The sequence below is a fragment of the Poecile atricapillus genome, chromosome 5 (genome assembly GCF_030490865.1).
Source record: "Poecile atricapillus isolate bPoeAtr1 chromosome 5, bPoeAtr1.hap1, whole genome shotgun sequence".
NCBI classification, from domain to species: Eukaryota; Metazoa; Chordata; class Aves; order Passeriformes; family Paridae; genus Poecile; species Poecile atricapillus.
Window position 1 is genome coordinate 5,572,205 of NC_081253.1, and position 20,696 is coordinate 5,592,900.

A 20,696-nucleotide genomic window follows, 5' to 3' on the forward strand; every position below is an offset into this window, starting at 1 on the left:
CCCACTGCATTTCCACCCAGCCATGGATTTATTTCTAGTAAAAAATAAGAGATAGGGCCAGTGGAATGGCCTTAAGCTGAAGGAGGGCAGGTTTAGACTGGTTATTAGGATGAAATTCTTTACTGTGAGGGTGATGAGGCACTGGAACAGGTTCCTAGAAGTGTTCAAGGCCAGGTTGGAAGGTGTCCCTGCCCATGGCAGGGGTTTGGAACTGAATGATCTTTAAGATCTGTTCCAACCCAAACCATTCTGTGATTTTATGATTTAGCAATAGTGATGGTCACCTTTCAACATTTAAGCTGTGAATGTTGCTGCTGTTCCACATTTCATCTTACTGCATTGGGGGTGATCAGGAAGGACATGTGGTAGTGGGTTTGGGCTCTGGTTTGGAGCCTATTGCTGCAGAACAGGCCCCAGTGAAGATTAGGGGCTTTGGAGTTTCTAATCTTTGCCAGATGATGAAATGAAAAATTGCAATTTATAGAGATAACAGCTGGATATTGTAAAAACAGAACCCTCCCCTGTGAGGAGCCAGAGGTGTAGGAGACCCTTTGGGATCAGGAGCAGAGGGAAAAACAAGCCCAGCATTGAGGTTTCCCTCATGAGACAGGAAGCACAAAATTCCATATTCCATGTCTGCGCTCCACGTTTTGGCTGCTTTAGGCAAACTTCCACCCCGTAATGTTGCCACTGGAGAGTGAAAACCCCATCCCTGCATCAGTTATACTGGAATCCACCACCTGGATCCTGGCACTGTCAGATCGGTGATGAAGCAGGAGGTGCATTTTGCCAGGTGCCAGCAGCAGTTTGTCACCAGGGACAGGGGCAGGACAACAGTGTCCTTTCTTCTTCCCATTTTAAGCATCTCTTTGATCTGTTCACACATTTTGTAGAAATAGTTGCAGCTAAAAAAGTTTTTCTTTTGTACATCAGGACAATGGTGTAAGGAAGTTCTAAACAGAACAGCCCCTAAAAACTCCTTCTCCAAAGCTTCTACTCAAGATTTAAAGGAGCTAAAAAGTCAGATGATCATTTCTATCCTGTTGAATCAGATTTTGCATCTGACCTCTGGATCATACACTCGACTTCTGCATTTCAGGCCTTCTCTTCTGCATTTCCAACAGGGCATCTCTGCCAGAGAGAACAGGAAGAACACATCTGGGAAATGTGTGTCTGCACTGAGTTGGAATTTTACTGAGACCTGTGTGTTTGACTCATTCTGTCACTACCAGAAGGAGGTTTTGCTTTCTGATTGCAGACTCAGCTTGGCCTTGTCATGGATCTTAAAACTGAGCTGTGCTGTGTGGCTGGGAATGCTCAGCACTTCTGGAAGGCTGGGCCATGCTAAGCACAGGCAGCTGAGCAGCTGAAACCAGTGCACCAAAATAGGGCCATGTTCTCTGTGTCAAACTATCGGCACAAACGTTCAGACTAAGTTTGGATCAAATGGAAAAAGCAACACCAGAAGAGACAAATGTGCAATAAACAGTTTAGGAGACAGTTACACCAGCAGAACAGGATTTTAAGCCTAAAGCAGCTGGAAGGTTGTGGGGAGAGAAAGGAAGGGACTGGAAAATCCCTGCTGTTCTGTTTCACTCCATCTTTTAGCAGAGGGGCCACTTTAGTCTTCAGGGTTTCCACTTTCCTCAGTCAGTTATTCATCTAACAAATATCTTGAGCATGGGGCCATCAACCTGTCCAGAGGTTTATCCATTTGTCCCTGTGGATGGCTCCTATTGAGGTTTTTGCATCTTCCATAAGCTAATTTGAATAAAATCCTTGAACTTTCATAGGGCAGTAGAAATTACTCATTACAGTGGTCCAGGTGACTGATTCAGACCCTATGGATATGAAAATAAATATTAATAGCTCCTTCTGTGTCCTGGCTGTTTTGTCTCCACCCTTCACACTGCTCTCCCTTTCTGTTTCGGAGCAGGTGTTCTGTGACACCAGTCGGGTCGTACAAACCGCGGACGTGCTGGACTGGGAAGACAAGGATGCTGCAGAGACACTGGTGGACAACGTGGTCCATTCCAGGATCATCAACCCTTTACGCCTCTTTGTTAAGCCATCTCCAGTGCTGAAACACGGCCAGGTATCCTACTCAGACAGCATAGAAAACTTTTGGGATTGGTTGTCCAACATCACGGAGGTTCAGGAATCTCTGGCTCGAACTAAACGCAGACCTATAGTAAAAACTGGGAAATTCAAGAAAATGTTTGGATGGGGCGACTTCCACTCCAACATCAAAACTGTAAAGCTGAACCTCCTGATCACGGGGAAAATCGTCGATCACGGCAATGGAACCTTCAGCGTTTATTTCCGACATAACTCCACGGGTCTGGGGAATGTTTCTGTCAGCCTGGTGCCGCCTTCCAAAGTGGTCGAGTTTGAACCATCTCCACAGTCCACGCTGGAGACCAAGGAGTCCAAGTCCTTCAACTGCCGCATCGAGTACGAGAAAACAGACCGCGCTAAAAAAACTGCCTTGTGCAACTTTGACCCTTCCAAGATCTGCTACCAAGAGCAGACCCAAAGCCATGTCTCCTGGTTGTGCTCCAAACCCTTCAAAGTCATCTGCATTTACATCGCTTTCTACAGCGTAGATTACAAACTGGTGCAGAAGGTCTGTCCCGACTACAACTACCACAGCGAGACACCATACCTGTCCTCCGGCTGACCCGGCCTGGGGCTGGGGGATCAGTTGCAAAAATGAGCATTCCTGTTAACCTTTTGGAGAAGAATATGTTTTCCTATCAGGTTAAAAAGTCTCTAAAAACTGTAGCTGTGTTTGTGCTGTATCGTAACTAATCCAGCTGTTTATGTAACAATCGTTTTCATTTGAGGCCGTTGCATTTTAGCTCTCTCGTCATTCATAAGGGAACTGCCAGGCAGGCACGTGACAAAAATCAAACAAAATTATGTCTGTAATGAACATTGATCTTAAAAATCACTTTTTAAAAACTCCATGGCAGAGGGGTTGTCTTTTACTTGAACTGGACAGCACTTAGCAGGTCCTATTTCCTTTGGGAACTTTAGGTGACAACAGAAAGAACAAATGACAAAGCAGCCTCGAAGCTGCTCATAGTTCAAATAAACAGCTCTCCCACTGATATCATGAAGAATGTTAAACAGAGTGCTCAAGTACTCAAGTCCAAATACTAAGAGGAAGTGCTAATTCTTTGAAAAAAAAGGAAAGAAATTGCATTTTTATGAGTTGTAGTAGCTGTAGGTGTTCATTGAAGAGTGAGTAGTTCTTCCTTCAGGCTTCCTACCCATGGATATTCAGTGATGTAATTAGACCTCAATGAGCTTTAGTTTATTAGACCCCACAGGTGTGCACGTGTGGTGCACATTCCTTCCTCCCGTGCCCACCACTGGGTTTGATTCCTCTCACACAAGCACACCCCAGTGTTAGCTTTGCAGCAACAGAGAATCTGTAAATACCTGGGAAAAAGATAATCTTTGTTTAAGTCAACCTGGTCTAGTGGAAGGTTCCCCTGCCCATGGCAGGGGGGCTTGGAACTGGATGATCTTTAAGATTCATTCCAACCCAAACCATTCTGTGATTCTCTGAAGTCTGAACTGTACCAGGGGCTGGCTTCCAGGCAAAGGCAGCAATTATTTTGCTATCCAGTCCTCAGGCATTAAAGTGCAGCAAGGAAAACACATCACAGCACAAGGATACCTGAACAAGCACCTTTCTCCTTCTTGGCACCAGTTGTTTCCTTAGCTCTGCACTGCACACCTTAAGTCAAAGTATCAGCCATGACAAAGAGAGAGAACAATGCAAATCTATGCACCTCCACCTCATAAAGCAGGTTTGAAACTGTTAACACCAATACTCAGCCAGGCTCTCCCCTAGTGCAGAACCAGCTCCCTGCACTGCAGTTACAGCAGGGGAGGGTCCAGCCGGGGTTGTTCTTCACCAGGTGTTGTCCCACTGCCCTCTGGAGTGGTTGGCTCTGGGCACGCAGGTTCCAGCACCATCCCCTGCGCTTTCCCTGGGGATTGATCGGCTGCTGCTGTTGCCAATTTGCTCTCTCGATGTCACAGGGCCTGTGGAAGGAGCTGGCTGAGGAGGTGCTGATTGCCCCCAATCAGGCTCCAACAAGGGTTCAAGAAGTTAACACACGGCTTAAATAAAGCACTGTTGAAATACTCTGTTTGGTGATGTGCACACAGACAAGTGACTATGGCAGCTGGAAGGACTCACTCATGAGATTAATTCTGATTTCCTTGGTAAAGACTCACACAAAAAAATTACTCTGTTAAAAATATAGGAGTAACTGGGTGATTTGTTTTCTCTTTAGGTGACAAATTTAAATGTGTGGTTTACTTTGATCAATAATCTAAATGTTTTCCTTCATCTTATTTCATACAGAGTCTCTCCTGGCCTATAATGATGTTTTTTTAGTTTGCCTATTCCTGTCAATTCCAACAAGTTGGTCTACTTTGTATTCTGTATAGCGTGTCCTCGCCCCAGCTGTACATGAGCTTGGATTTATTGCTATGAGTTCAGTGGTTGGTGCTTTTGTAACTTAGCTGTAAGCCATGATTTTATTGCCATGTGTTTTTACTCAGCACTGTAGGCAATTAAAAGAAAACCCTACATGCTATTTATTGTAGAGTATGTGGAAACCATGTATGTATATACACTAAAATATGTGTACATATACAGAACATATGTGTACATGTATTTGTATGTAAATAAAGAGAGTTTATTAAATCTGGCACTTGCTTGTGGCCTATTTAATTTTTGGTTTTATATGTTGCATGTATGAGGACACAAAGTAAAACTAAGGCACAGCAACGTCTCACTGAACATTTTTGCCCAGCTGGAATTTGTTTTTTCTGGGAGATATTGAAATGTGTGCTATTGTGAACTGTGTACAAGCCTAGGCAGAGTAGGTTCAGCAGCATTCCATGATATTTGAGAAATGAAGCGCATGTTGTGATGAAGACAATCATTAACTCTTTAATAATTGCACCAGGTACATTAAAAGTGAAGGGGAAAGTTTAAATTGGACATTTCCAAGCAGGAACATGCTGGGAGAGAGGGCAGCTCGCTCTGATTCAGCCCTTGCTCAGTTCCTCATCCAGAGGGGAGCTGGATTCTGCTCCTCCCTGGCTGTGGCACTTCCCAGGCTGAGGTTTCCAGGCCTGAGGAAGGCAAACCATGTGAGAAACTCACCCCAGTCTCCTGCCATCCAGCCCTGGCACAAGGAGGCAGCCTGGCAACTGGAGCAGGAGCGAGGGAGGGAGCTGATACCCAACTCCATCACACCCAGCAAGTCCCCACCGCTCTTCTTCCAACCACAATACTTTATGAATCAGCTTAAAAGCAGGTGGTTGATTTTTCTTTCAGATCAATTTTGAAAACATCATGGCAAAAAAAAAAAAGCAGTTACATTCTTACTGCAGTCAAAATCTGATTAAGAACAAATTATTTACACCCAGCAGGGTAAGCAAAATACAATGCAAAGATGACAGGCTTGATTAGGTCAGATGTCATGCTGCCCATGTAAACAAAACTAAATGTGATTTCATTTCACAAAGAACAGGCCATGTTTTTAAAAACATTTTCCTGTGTAACAGGTCACCGTTTCAGACAAGTTTCAAATTGTTACTATTATGGCTCTTATTCAAAGGATTTTGAAACAAAAACTTGAATGATTAAATACCATTTATAAAGTGTCATGAGTGGGCAATGACAATTTATGACTGCAACTTAATCTAGTTTTTTATATACAGCCTTTATTTAATCCTGAGCTCCACAAGATGGTTCTGCACGCATTTGTATCAGTGCAAATGTCATAGAATCATGGGATATCCTGAGGTAGAAGGGTCCCACAGGAATCATCAAGTCTAGCTCCTGGCACTGCATAGGACACCCCAAAAATCCCACCCTGTGCCTGAAGCACTTCCTGTACTCTGGCAGTGACCACTTCCCTGGGGAGTTCATATTAAATATATAAAATTCTTGCTAAATACATTTCCTATTGTTCTCCCCATCCAATGGATATGCATTAAAAAATTCCAATAAAAAGCTCATTCATGACAAACATATAAAGCCTCAGCTTCTTTCTTTAGCCAGCACTCTGTGCAGAGCTGCATCAACCATGCACATCCCTGGGTTTTTAATCATTCCAACTTAAAGAAAGAAGTAACAGAGGTTTTTCTTCTTTTCCCCCTGAAAAATTTTGTCCTCTAGATCTTCAGATTTCTAATCTCCCTGTAGCCTCACAAGGAGCAGCTGTGGCACAGGGGCAGCAGGGCAGAGAGCAGCAGGGAGCTGAGCATTGAGTGCCATGAGCTCCCTGGGCTGGTTTGCTTTTTGTGGTGAGTTTACCAAGCAGTGGCAAATGAACAAACCCCTGGATGATCCTGATGCAACTGGAAAAACTCTCACAGCAACCAAGCAAGGGTGTTCCATGCAGATCAGCATCCTGTGCTGCTTTTCTTTTCAAATTGTAATTCAAGGACATTAGAATTTGCTATTTGTTTTATGCTCTGTTGACCAGCATAATCTGGATAATGTTTTATTTATAGTATAATAATGATTCGTCATTAGCACTGTCTCTATTCAAATTTGCACAGTCGAAAAGACAATAACAAGCTGCACTACACTAAGTAGCTCAATGAAACACACATCAATCAAGTAGATTTTTAGCTGTAGGGTGTCTAGTTTGAAAAACCAGACTTTGCCATTCCCATCTCTCCCCCGTGAGCACCTCCTGCATGCGTCTATCAGAGCAGCATCCTTTGTTTTGGAACGAACAAACCAAGTGGGTTTACAGAAGAGGAGCTGAATTATTGTGATATATCCTACTTGGTGTCAAACCATGCCTCCCTTGAGGGGTTGTTGAGCTTGGGGCTGCAAAACCTGTTCAGATCTGCAGCCAGGAGTGATGGGAACTGAACAGAGTCCACAGGACACAGCCAAGGCTGCTGCCACCAACTCCACGGTACAGCTCTCCAGCCCCAAATACCCGGGGGGTTGCCAGTCAGAATCAAGCCCAGAACTGTTGGTACTCTCAAGCAAGAACCCCAGGCATGCTGACTGAATTTTAAAAGGAAAAAAAAAAAAAAAACCCACAGAAAAAGATGTAATTCAGTTTCCAACTCAGCACAAATCCTGCACCAGCTGCAGCCCAATTAAAAAGCAATCACAGCTATGGGAAAACAGTTTAGTTGGAGAAGAAAAAATCCTACCTGCATAAACAGTGGTGGGACTCTATTTTTGAGTCCAAAAGAAATATCAGCACCTTCCTATTCAACAGTAAAGGAACAGCCAACCAGGTCAAATAGAGCCTCTTGCACTGCTCTCTGCTTTTGTTCTCTTGTTTCCCCTCAGAACAGAGGGGGAAAACTCCACTGCTTCAGGGACTTTTTAATAGATTTTCTTCATTTTCTGGAAAATGCACACTGAGATCAGCTCTGAGCACGGTGCTGATAACACCAAGGTCGTGGGTTGGACCCCACATGGGCAGCGCACTTCAGAGTTGGATCAGTGATCCTCCGGCTCCCTTCCAGCTCCAAATGCTCTGTGATTCCTCACCCAGAAGCTGAGCTGTACCGAGGGCTCACAGGTGATGAGCATTCCTCTGTACACACAGAAAGCTCAACCCTTTTCCAGCCACCAGGAGAGGAGGGAGGTGGAAATCACAGAGCTGGCACTTGGGGAGACCACGGTCTCCTTTGGCTGGTCAGGAGGCCAGAACTGGAACAAGGCCTGATGGCAGGAGTCGAGCACGGCCACGATGGAGGAGCCCCTGTGCAACAGCTGCCCCTGGAACACCTCCCCAGACACCCCAGCGCTCTCCTGGCCTCTCCATCCATTGCCTTTCATCCATCCTTGCCTTTCCATCCTTGGAAAACAAGGCAGCTTTTTCACCAGCCTGATCCCAGACCAGCACCTCACATTCAGTCCTCACCCTGCTCACTTGCCCTACATCTCAGCCCCCTCGGATGCAAATCCCATTTCCTTGTTCTCTTGCCTCATTCCCAGACAGTTTGTGGCTCTTTCATCATTACAAGCCAATTAAGTCTTGGCTACCTTATCTTAACAGCTCCAAATAAGCTGGTGATCTTCCTGAAAGGTGATATATTATAATTGGTTCCAAATTGGCAGGAAAGAGAACAGTGTAACATGAGACTTGGAGGTTATTTGAATTAGCCCTGAATTTAAAAATGGACCAAAAAAACACCCCCACCCAAAGTTATCAAGGTATTTGCTTTAAACTTCCAGTCAGTGTTGCTTCCCAGGAAACAAGACTTGGCATCTTTTGTGCTAGAGGTCCTGCTTGGAGCAACCTGGCCTAGGGAAGGTGTCCCTGCCCATGGCCATGGCCAGGGGGTGGAAGGAGAGGGTCCTGAAGGTTCCTCCCACCCCAAACCATTCCATGACTGAAACAAGAAACACCTAAACAGCCATGAGAGACACATCCCAATTATGAAGTTTTAGATGGGTGGAGAGCACTTACACTCCTGCCCACGTCTCAAAAGCCCCTGATGAAATGCAACTCACACCAAGCTGTTCTAGACAATGATCAAACCGGTTCAGGTGTTCAAAACACATCAAGTTTATTTAACTTGGACAGGAGAACATGTTCTGGCTTAGCAGGAGAACTGCTCTGAGAGGACCTGTCAGTCCCTCCTAAGCCAGCAGTACTCCTTAAAAGAAGAGGTGGTGGAAGAATGTGTCTGAAGCAGGTGATGCTGAGCACTGCTAACCTGGGAGCACAGAATATTTAACACAGATTTCTGAGCAGGTAAACTAAAGGATTAAAAACTATTTCAAGTTGCCACATTGAAGATGATAAGCAAGCCTATTTATTATATAGTACTTAGAGCTACTTAATTCCAATCCACTTCTCATGTCAGATATATTTAACTGAGGCGTTTCTGACTTCAGTCAGGGAAGATTTGGATTAGCTGAAGAACCCGGGGAAAACAAGATGCCTGCTCACCCCAGCTTCAGGAAGGCAATGCCACACAGGGAGACTGATCTGCCCCAAGGGAATAACCTCTCTCTTCCACTTCCATCACTTGGTTCTGAAGTAAAAATACTACAAATACCAGGCCTACAGTCTTTGGTCACAGCCAAGCACAACCTGGCTGCTCCAAGGAAAAACAGCAGCACAGATGAATGGTGTGCAAGGCTGCCCAGATCCTCGGGGTCAGCCAGGCTTGTGGGTATCCAGACATTAAGGGATACTTACATTTGGCAAAAATATAAGGGGACAGAGAAATCTATTTTGATTCACCACCCCAGTTACCTTTAAAACAAGCACAGTCCCTTATTTAAAATATGAGTATTGAATTGTGTTGCCAGAAGCAGATTAATTGCAGCTTCCAGGAAAAAAACTCTGAGCTTATTTCACACTGACTTTATTCCCACTTGAATTAAGTTCCTTATGCTACACCAACTCATTTGAATTTTTTGAATTGGTTTTGCATAGTATCATTTACTGATGTACTATCTTTAATTACATAACACACATACACTCTCCAACTGCATTATTAATGAAAGTGTTTTTAATTAAATGGCTCTCAGCATAATATTCAGTCATTAATTTCTCAAGCTCAGGATGTGCAGAGATTCTATTGAGATGGTCTGGGGAAGCTCTGTACTTTAGATGAGGGATACTTGCAAAGCGATAGTTTCTGAGAGAAGTTGGAATCATTATGAGCACAGAATTACCTCCTCAGCAGCTGCTGCTGCAGTTCTGCTCTGCTGGGCATTATCTGTTCTTCAGCTCAAGTGCTCCTTTTGCTCTGCCACACTTCACCACTGGTAATTTGAAAATGCCTCTCCCTGGACTCACCAAGATTCCAGGGTGAATAATCTGAGTTATCTTTTAGGAACAATTTACACTTAGACAATGGCACTAAGGCTGCACCCACTGCAATAAAAAGCTTCCCACCCTCCTCCCTAATTATGGTCGCCCACCTGTCTCCACTCTGAACCTTTCAGTGCTCCCCGAAGTGACAAAGAACATTCACACTCCTGGGACAGGAATTTTTTTGCCCACATGGAGACACAGACACACTGGCACATCATGCAGTCATTGCTGTGAGCATCCTTCTCACTCACCTGCTGCAAAAATTGCCAATTATGGCCAAGAGGCACAAAACCAGCTTTTTGTTTGTTTGGTTGTTGTTTTTTTTCTGCAAACTAGCACAAATGTACCATTGATTCACACAGAAACAGCAGGAAGACCTCTTCTCCAGGCCAGCTGGGAAAAGAAAGCCCATCAAGGCAGTCCTGTACAAACTTTTCCCTTCCTCAAAGTTCACCAGAAGGATTAATTTTCCCCTCAGTTTATGCCTTCTATTTATTGATGAAAAAGAAATTCCATTTAAAATAATTCCTAGGACAGCATTTTCCAGGAAGACTTTGGAGGTCTTGTAATTAATTTTTTTCTTTTGATAGAAGAGCTCAAAGGGACTTGAGAGGAGCCCGACTGCACACCGTGGTACCTGCTTCATCTGTGAATTACACAGTGAGTTCTGTCCATCCTCCACAAAGGCAACTGCATGTGAAACTGGTTTTGGATAGGATTCTTCCTGGAACTCATCATTTAGTTAGTCTCTAATCCAGACAGTCCTGGACTTTTGCTTTTGACTAACAAAGGCCTTCTCCTTAAAAAATCCTCTAATTGCTAGGCTTAAAGGCCTTTCCCTCAGTGTTAACGCACACGAGGAGGGGAGTGGCTCTTGCCCACCCCATTCTCCCAAAAGCAGAACACCCTGGGTCACATCTCACTCACCAGCCCCATCTCCTGTTGTCAGGCACTCTCTGGACTCCTCTCTCAGCTGAGCTGCCCTACAGCTCTGTCCTCCCTGAGCTCAAGGCTGGCCCTTCCAACCCTGCTCCTTCAAAAGAAAAAGGGGTGAACACAAAACTTTACTCTGCCAAAAAGATACTTAACATGGACATTTCAGTGGATTTTTGAGAAATTACTAATATTTTTATATGACATGATTAATGATAATATATGCCCACATTCCAAGCACTTCATGTCTACATAAAACATTGTGCCATAATGAAGATAATTGAAAGTATGACTTCCATCAATATTTAATTAGCATTTGGTGCTAACTCATTATTTCGGTGCAATTAATTTGACATCTTGCTGTATGGCCTGCACAGATTTCCTCCTAGAGGGTTGTTTTATTGGTGGGACACAAGTAACATAAGACACGTGACACCTTCCCCAGGCATTTGAGGGCACTGTGAAATGTGGAGAACATGACTGACACTTTCATCTACTGCAGGATACAAAAGCACATTAAAGCTCACAACGTGCACGTGCATTCAGCTAAGGCATTTCTGCAATAGGGCAATATTCTGCTAAACCAACATTTTCAGAAAACAAACTGTACCATCATCACACCAGGCTCTTCCACGTGTCTCTGCTCAAATCCCTTTTCCAGGCTGCAGAAGGGTACACATGATGTCAGCACACAGCTCTGGGGACAAGCACCAAAGAAAGATTCTCTTCCCTTCCAAATTATTTCTGCAGTTCTTCCCAGGAGCAGTGAGAGTAGCTCTGCCCCCACGCACTCAGGAACAGGTTACTGAGCCCAGCACTCACAGCACAGCCAGAATCTCTCCCCTACTGTCACTTCCCCTACCCTCCCTACTCCCAGCAGCTGATACCTGGGGAGGGAACACCAAATAAATTCTGCAAGGTGCAAGTGGGAGAGAATACTTGGTGTCCCTTTCACATGGTAAACCAAATCCTTCCAGCCCAAATTCACTGGAAATGAAAGCACTCATCACCCTCTGCTTATCGATTATTTGATGAATCTTCCATTCTGAATATTTGACAAAGATGTAAAAGAAACAAATGACAACAGATCCAACTGCAGCTGCTCCACTGCTCGCTCCTGCTCCCTTGCTGGGGGGCCCTGGGGTGGGCAACACAAGCGCCCTCCTTCACCCCCAGCTTCACTATTTAAGCCCAACCTGGAGAATATTTAATAAAGAGCTTTTGGTAGCCCCACACACGAGTTCCAGCTGTGGGCAGGTGAGCAGTGGTGCCTCGGCTCCACCCTCTGCCTCCTCCAGGGCAGCATTTCCCTCCCAGCTGCTCAAACCCTGTGGAGCTGCAGGAACAGAAGCCAATTCTCACCAGATTTAGCCCTACAAGAAGCAAGTTAAGATTACAAAACTATGACAGCACTACTGATGGTTCTGTGGCAAGAATCTCTGCATACAGCTAAATAAAGCTTATTTTTATTACTGATGCTGTCCCAGTGGCACTGAACATTGCTGAGCCAGCCCTAGGTTTCATTCTTGCTTCTAAAGAATGAAGAAAAATATTCATTCCAGGAAAAACTTCTTTCCATCCTTGGTAATTCATGTAAAAACACAAACCAGGTTTAATGTTAAAGACAATCTCAGTGCAATAGCACCTTCCCCTACATATTTTTATTCAGGGGAATCAAGAACAAATATTTAGCTTGCTCTCTTCAAACAAGCAACAAGATTATGGATTCTTTTGACAGCACTGACAAAATAAATACAACTGTTCATAATATGACTATGACCAAGAGTGTTGATATGAGTAATTATTAAACAAAATGGGTGCAACTTCAAAATGCTCTTTGTTTTATACCATATGGAGCACCCTCAAGAGCTGACTATTAAAAAAAATAAGTAACTGGTCCTTTAAACATTCCTCCTTTAAAGTCATAAAATACCTGCACTTTTTATCTCTGCTTCTTTTTCTATCTGCACAGAATATTCCAATACCTCCTTGGAAAACTGCAGCCTCCTGCTGAGTGTGTACCTTGGTCACCAAATCAACACATTCTCAACACCCATATTATTTCTTTTCAGGACAATTCTTCCATAAATCCAGCTTTTATACTCTGCTTAAATACTTCAATTACAATTTGTACAGAATATTCAGAGGTGAATCTCACTGGGGCACACTGCCCCAGTAAACACCACACATTTAACTGGGTGGCAAAACAACTAGAATGAAGAATTTATTGATTTAAAAAGTAGCTGAAACTGCCAACACTCCGTTTCTTTGATGAAGTGTATCTAAAGAAAAAGGATTTCTAGAGCTACTCAAAGAGATGCTAATTTGAGACACACAGACCCCACCACTCTTGCAGGCTCCCAGAGCTGGGGCAGGTTTTGGGTTTGTTTTAATGAGTCAAATGCTGGACACCTGCAGAGCAGCATGGAAAGCCTGAGCTCCTATGCAGACAGAAAAGCAGTGACTTTCAAAATCTCCTGCTACTGAATTTAAACACAAATTTTGTATGATTATTTCTTTGGCTAAACCCCTCCATGTGTGCATGTCAGGGGTAAAACAGAATTAATTACCACATAAAGGAGGCATACAGAGACTCAAAACAAACAAACAAACAAACCAAAACCAAGCTCTGAAGAGCAGATGCCCTCCAGGATTTACCCAGTTTTACCAAACTGAAGCTGTAAATTTTTCTCAAAGGTGATGCAGGATGAGTTGAGCTCCTGACAATAACTTTGTACCCCTACATTCCCTACCTATCCACTAAAGAGAAAACATCTTTACAGGAAAAATTGAAGACCTGGGTTATGCCCAAATTATTTATGTGGAAAGAGCATATTAAACCCCCTAATGCATCCATCTTATTCCCTTGTTCAACTGGAAATACAAAGCTGAAAATCTGAGAAACCCCAGCACCCTGAAGAAATAACAGACAAACCAGCCTCGCCCACATACACAAATCTGTATTTTTTTAGAAACACTGGAGACTGAATATGCAAATTATAAGAATGTATTAATTATCATTAATCATTCCTTCACAAAGACTAGAACTAATTGGAGAAATAATTTGAGAAAATTGAAGTACATGACAGAAAGCATTAAGATTCATTAAGTTTCAATTCTCTGGTCTGTCAGCTTGTCAGAAGTAGATGCCTGCTATTCTAGCACCACTGGTAAAATACTGAGTATCTTCCTAATCTAGTACACAATTTAACCCCTTTTATAGTTTGTTCTGAGATTAACTACATCTGACACCACACATTTTTTGCTAGAAGGCACTGTCACAAGGAAATTTGCATCTCCATTTCTTTAAATCAGCAAAATTGAACTTGCTCAAATTTCACTATAAAGCATTTGCAGGTTCACTAGTTATTTTGTATTTATTTACATTTGAGAGGTGCCAACACACATTCAAAAATCCCACCAAGAGACGAACAGCAAGGCATTTGAAGAAAAAGTTTCATTAAAAAAAAATCCATCCTGCTCCATACCCACACCTCAAATTCATCTTGACTGGAACAGCCACTAAATATGCAAATATTTTATGTCCTTCTATTCGTGGTTCTGCAATAATCCTCCTCATCTGAGTTGGTACAAACTCCTGGTTGAGCACAATGATCCCCAGTCCTGCTGTGAGGGAGGAATGAGGGTTTGGCAGTGTAAGAATTGCCTCGTGTGTGTCTGACAAGAGCAGCCCATCTGCAAGAGGGACAGGATGCACCATTTCATTGGCATTTTTTCCCTCCATTTAAAAACATATGGTGTGGGCTTTACAAAGAGCACCACAGCTCTTAATCTTGGGATAGCACAAGTACCAGAGGCAAGATTCAGTCTTTGCTGGAGGCAAACATTTCAGTAGCAGACTTCAGTAGCAAGTAGGTGGTTTGTTTTAAAGTTTCAAGACTCAATAAACACAGCTGGGTTAGGAAATTGTGTACATAATACATAAAGTTAATTTCAAAGCTTACAGGAAAGTCACCAACTTAAAAATGAAAAATATAAATAGTTTATGTGGCAATTAAGGTTAAAATAGGTCAGCCTGAAGTTAGGGTGAAATCTTAGAGCACAGAAGCTCCATTAGAATGTTTTTGCAATACGCTTCAAAATTTACCTTTTTTAACTGAAACGGCTCAGTCAACTGTGCCGGGAGAAACGTGGGAAGTCACAAACTGTAACTGCTTAAAATGCAGCAGCAGTTGTCTCCATTCTGATCAGCAGCACCAAGTCTGACATGGTGTAATTTATTTTCTGCATGACTATCACTGCCAACGCATGAAACATGCATAAGTTGGGCAAAGCAGAGATTTCCACTCATTATACACGTACCCTTGATTGAAACACAGTACCTGCATGAGAATATCGTTATGCTCCAAACTCTGCTAAGAATGCAAAACAAAAATGTTGGTGTCAGGTAACATTTTCAAAGAAGGCCCTGCTCCCTGCCTGACAGGATGATGATCACCAGGTATTGCTGCAGCTCTGAGGCTCCTTCAAGAACACTTTAACCAAGAGCTCAAAGCACTCCTGGTGCCTTCTCTATAAGCCAAGGCCATGGAAATTCTGAGGTGTTTTTTCTTCCTGAGTCTCAAAATCACAAGTTTGTTTCTGTTCTCTGTACTCAACTTATGAGAAGACGATTTTACACTAAGAGCACCAACTTCACATCCTGTCCAAAATACACCTTATTGACACCCCCTGGAAAGCCATTCCAAAGCACTCAAGAATTCTCTCAGCTGAGCCTGGGTTGGGTTTTTTTTTTCCCTTGGTGTAGTGCTTGTAATGGAAAAAGCAAGTCCTTTGCACCTCACATCTGAAATGCTTCACTCGACTCCTTGTATTTTTCCCAACTTTCTCTGAGAATACAAAGAAGGAATCTTCCAAACTGACAACAAAAAACATATTTTTTCTAGTGGAAGATTGCCAAGAAGTTTGCAGAAAAATAAACTGTTCAAGACTAATTTTAAATGGCAATTAATAGCATTTCCTCCATTAGCATACTATCACAATGTTAAGTGCAAAGTTATTTGTGTGCAATGGAAGCAGCTGTATCTTTAATCTAATTCACTTAATAAACGTGGCAAGTCAAATTTGTAGTGGAATGGGTAATAATCTGCCTTGAATAGTAATTGTAACAAAAGCCATCTAAAACACAGAAAACCATTAATACTATGAAGTTTGGAGTAGTGGCACAAAGACTCACTTTAATCAACTTTAATTTCTCACCTGACTGCTCAGGCTGCACTCAAATGCTTCAACATCAAACCATCCTTTCAGCACAGGGCAGGACAGGCAATTCTGTACAGCAAGAGATGGGTTTTACTCTAGCAGCCTCCATCACCCAATTGAGGTTCAATATTTGAGCTTCCCCCTTTTAAAGAAAGGGCACATACACAGGAATGGACCAACACTGTAAAATACTTTCAACAATATTCCACTAAAATGAGAAAAAGTTTTCTTCATGTGCTCGGTTTCCACACAAAAAACTGGAATTTGCTAGAGAAGAAAGAAGGAAAAACAGGTGGTTTTTTTTAAATCAATGCTCAGTGAATCAATTCTGAATAACAAAGAAAACTTTCTATGATGACAAGATAAACAACTGGGAGGAAAACCATTTTCAGAAAGGATAATATAGCCTTCTAAAAAAAGAAATAATGAAGTTTAATATTCTTTTTATCTGGAATTTGAAGTTCAGATCAGACATTTGGATTGCATAAATAATTCTGATACCACTGGCAGTGGTAAGCAGTGCTGTTCCCCTCAGAGGTTACTAAACTGTGGGGATGTGAGTTATGCCATTATTGATATGAACCCCATGAGGAACCTTAGACTGGATCATTGTGGAGTCAATTAAGGGAAGCAAGTTTTAAGCACACCTGGAAAATTTTGCATGTACCTACCCAGACACACACTTTTTTATAAATAACTTACCCTGACATGATCATTTTCAGGAGTGCAGCATGTCCAAAGCCATGTACACAGAGCAGTCTATCAGCAATCCCACAATCACTGCCAAGTATTTATAACCATATTGAACCCCTGTGCTCCCCCTACAGATTCCTCTTACATACCACTTCTCCTGTAACAAATGCCAACAGCATTCCTGCTGGATGTGCTCATCAGCAGCCTCTGCTCTTTGGCAGGACAAAGGATGATGGTTTTTGATGGTGGGTGGAAGAGTAAAGCAGATTTCAAACCCACCAATCCCATCTTCGTTATCACAGCATCAACTGTTCTTCCCACCCGTCCTGACAGAGTCTGTGTAAAGGGAGACACTCCTCAGGTAGGCAAGTTAAGCTGTCCAGAGCTTTAAAGCATCAAAACAGAAAAATAACCAAGTTAATGGAGATCAGAGCAAGGCTGCAAAGATGATCCTCCCCAAAAGAGGCTTACAAAAGCACAGCAGCATATTTGACACCAGACTGACAGTGCTGATAAAATACCTTTCTCAAAGCAAAGGTAGCCATTGGGAACAAATGCAAGTACAGACAAAACAAATAAAGACAGACACACTCTGTATAAGTAACAACTTTATTGTAACTTGATGTGCTGAAACGCAAAAATATTTTCAGCAACAAGGTACAAAAAGTATTTCACCATTAACATCAGCTGATAAAAAAAGGCTGGATGGTTTGATACGACTGTTTACATATCTGAATTCTCTTTACCATTTCCACCCCAAAACAGATCCAAGTCATTTCACTGGTTTAACTTCTAAAATAGGACTCATTGATCTTAAGCCTTCAAAAACCAGGTTACAAACACAGTGAAGTTCCTTGCAAAACACTTGAAATAGTGAATTCCCTTTACAAACATAGTCCATTTACTGTAAGCAGAAGCCACGATATGAGACTGAGTGTCTTGGCTAGCTAAGGAGCTAAGCTCTGCACTAAATAAGCTATTGACACCAGACAAAGAGGACAGGTAACATTCCATTTGTCAATTACAAAAAAAAAAAAATTAAAAATAAATCAGTTAAGCTTAGGAATTTTAATTAACTGTAAAATTCAACAGAATTTGACAACATTTCAGGTAGCAGTACCTCACATTTGCAATTCACTGCCTTCTATGAAACACAGTTTCAAATACTGCACGTGGCTTTTATTCTCCCAAAGGAGAAGCCTTGCCGTGAGGATTTAAAAGGAACACAATCTCCATGTAGGTCTTCTACTGATCTCCTGTGCAAAGGTGAATTTTATACTAAATATTCAATGTTTAGAAAAACATCAGAACTAGAGTAACGTTGTGTCTGTGATTATCATGTTTTGACATTACACTTATCTTGTAACAGCAAATATTATCACAATTTCACAAAAATATACCATTACTCAACTTGTATCTGTAATACTTATTTCACTTGTTTGTGTAGTTTGTACCTCAGTGAAATTGAATTTAGGAAGCAAGAATCAACATGCAACAGAGGTCAGATGCAACTTGGAACTTTTCCATCTCAATTGTGTACCAGAGTATTCTTCTTCACCTTTAAAAATACGTTTTACAAAGACCTTGCACCCTGTTAAATCCCTTCATTGCAACAGTTTCTAAAAAGGCACAATGTGTTCATACTTCTGCATGCAGTAAATGGACTAGGAAATAAGGATTATTTATTGAAGCAACTTCCACCCAAAGCATCTCCTTAGGAGAGGTCTGAATGGAGGAAAAAAAAAAAAAATATATATATATATAATACATAATAGCATTTTAACAGCAAATTGAGTCCTTATTTTTAGAAAGTCACCCTTGACAAAAACACCACACAGTCACACACACACACACACACGCACACACACACAGGACACATGCAGGGTTCTCCCCAGAAAAGCATGGAAGTGGTGGTTCACATCTATCTGAGAGAGTAGTGTTGGCAAGCCAAAACATGGCACCTTCATACGGCATTTTCCTAACCTGGAGGGAAAACTAGGAAAAACCCCCAAGATTTCAGCCTTGGAAAAACCTGACCACTGATTATGGGATCGTTCCTGATCTGCTGCACTTCCAACTGAGGCTTAAAGGGCAAGTTCTTGAGGTGTGGGGAATGAAACCGAGCTACTGAATCCAAAGGGGAAGGTTGTAATTACCAATGTCCCGTTCCAGTGAGAACGCTGCACGCAGGTAATTAAAGAGGTGAATAATTAGTGCACTCACATAAGAATACAGCAACTGCTTTACCTTCTTCTCAAGATCTGAGAGAACTTGAAAACATAAATAAATAAAGTCCAACCTAAGCAGATGGATCAGCAGAGGGCTCTTTCCTGTTAGTGTAACACACAGCTCACACTGCCTGGCTCCAGGAGGGGACACTCTACGATGCAGATGATAGCACAGTGTCTGACATTTTTTTGGTACAAAGTGTGCTATTAGGCATCAATAAAAAAATGCCTAGAAATCCTTAAGCTTTCCATCTGATTACTGTAAGTTGTTACAGAAGAACAGGCTGACCTGGGCAATCATTACAGCATTAAATATTCAAGTCACTTTGCACGTGAGCGCTGTGAGTTTTACAGTGATGAGGATGAGGAGCTGTAGTCCCGACACATTACACAGTGCAGCAAAAACATCACGATTTTGGAATAAACACATTCACCTCCTGTTGTGGAGAATGCTTGTAAGACCTTATCTTAGATAAATATTTAAGAATTGATAAATCCCTGTAAATATGAAATCTGATACCTTGTCAATTATTAAAATTTCCAATTTTACACTTTAGCCACCATAAAGATTTAATTATAGGCTAAGAAAAAAATTCATGTTTAGAGGTTTTAATCTACGAAATTGGACTGGGAATTTTTTTCCAATTTACCTTTGTAAGCAGTTCACTAGATGCCAAAGTATAAAATTATATATTCTTTCCTCTAAAAATTTCATTCAGAGCAAGTCAGATGAATGTCAATGAAATGAGGATGGAGAAACAATCTGAAATTCTTCCTCTCTCCTCTCTGCACGACTTTTTTTTAATAGGCAAATTCAAACCCTTATGGAAAGACATGTATAAATTAGCTGAGATCTCTTCCCATTCCCCACTGCAAAACCCAAGTCTTCCCCCCCAAAAAAAGAGAAATACAGCATATTATCACTATTACAGTAAACTCAATGCAATAACTCAGGGAACATTTAGAGTGTGCACTACTGCAGACTTTTCCTCCCAATTGTAAACAAAGCTATCAAACACTGAGGATGTTGATATTAAAGCTAAGGTTCATATAATAAAGAACTGGCCCGTGACAAGCAGTTTACAAATGTTTCATCCTTTTCACATTATGCAGAATTTCAATACCATCCACAATGCTAGCACAATAACTGAAATGCAAGACTGAGCAAGTCTCTGCTTGCAGATACCATCTGACATTTCAGGGAAATACTCCTCGATGTGTGCACAGCCTCCCCAGGTGTTCGTGGGAGCCATGCACGTACGTCAAGATGGGAAAAATCCCCTCGAAGTTTTTACCATTCACATGCCTTTTTCAAATAAGCGAAAATATTCTGTTACTTAAATATGAAAGCTCGCAATAGCCACCTTCAATTGGGTCTTAAAAAGACATGCCTTTCTTTTCTAACAAAACTAAATCCCATGTGGCTGTGGGCATCTTAAAATGTATCTAAAAAGTTAAGCCACAATTACCTGTACCTCATTAATTCATCAAAAGCAAAATATATATGTACCACACAACATACAAAAGTTACACATTAAAAGTGCATATTCAGAATCCATTTGGCCCATTTCCTCAATTTACATTTGGTCATTCTATGCATCCTTGACTTTTCTATGCAACCATACACTGGGATATATTTATTCCATATACAACACTATTCCTTTTCACAATGAACTCTTTCACCTCTCGTTCAGTTCTGCATTAAATGTAAACTAATGATGGACCATTAAGAAACACAAGCAAAAGGTTTATTCTGTGTTTCTTTTCACCG

The 20,696-nt window shown here is 41.9% G+C and overlaps 1 protein-coding gene across 1 annotated transcript in view; it reads left to right on the forward strand.

Moving 5' to 3' along the window:
* Window positions 1-4,734, forward strand: part of NXPH2 (neurexophilin 2) — a 35,561-nt gene extending 30,827 nt beyond the window's left edge. Inside the window, exon 2 of the mRNA XM_058840181.1 lies at window positions 1,937-4,734. Within this exon, the coding sequence (XP_058696164.1) occupies window positions 1,937-2,680 (744 nt within the window). The 3' untranslated portion in view covers window positions 2,681-4,734. The remainder of the gene's footprint in view (window positions 1-1,936) is intronic.
* The last annotated feature ends 15,962 nt before the right edge of the window (window positions 4,735-20,696 follow it).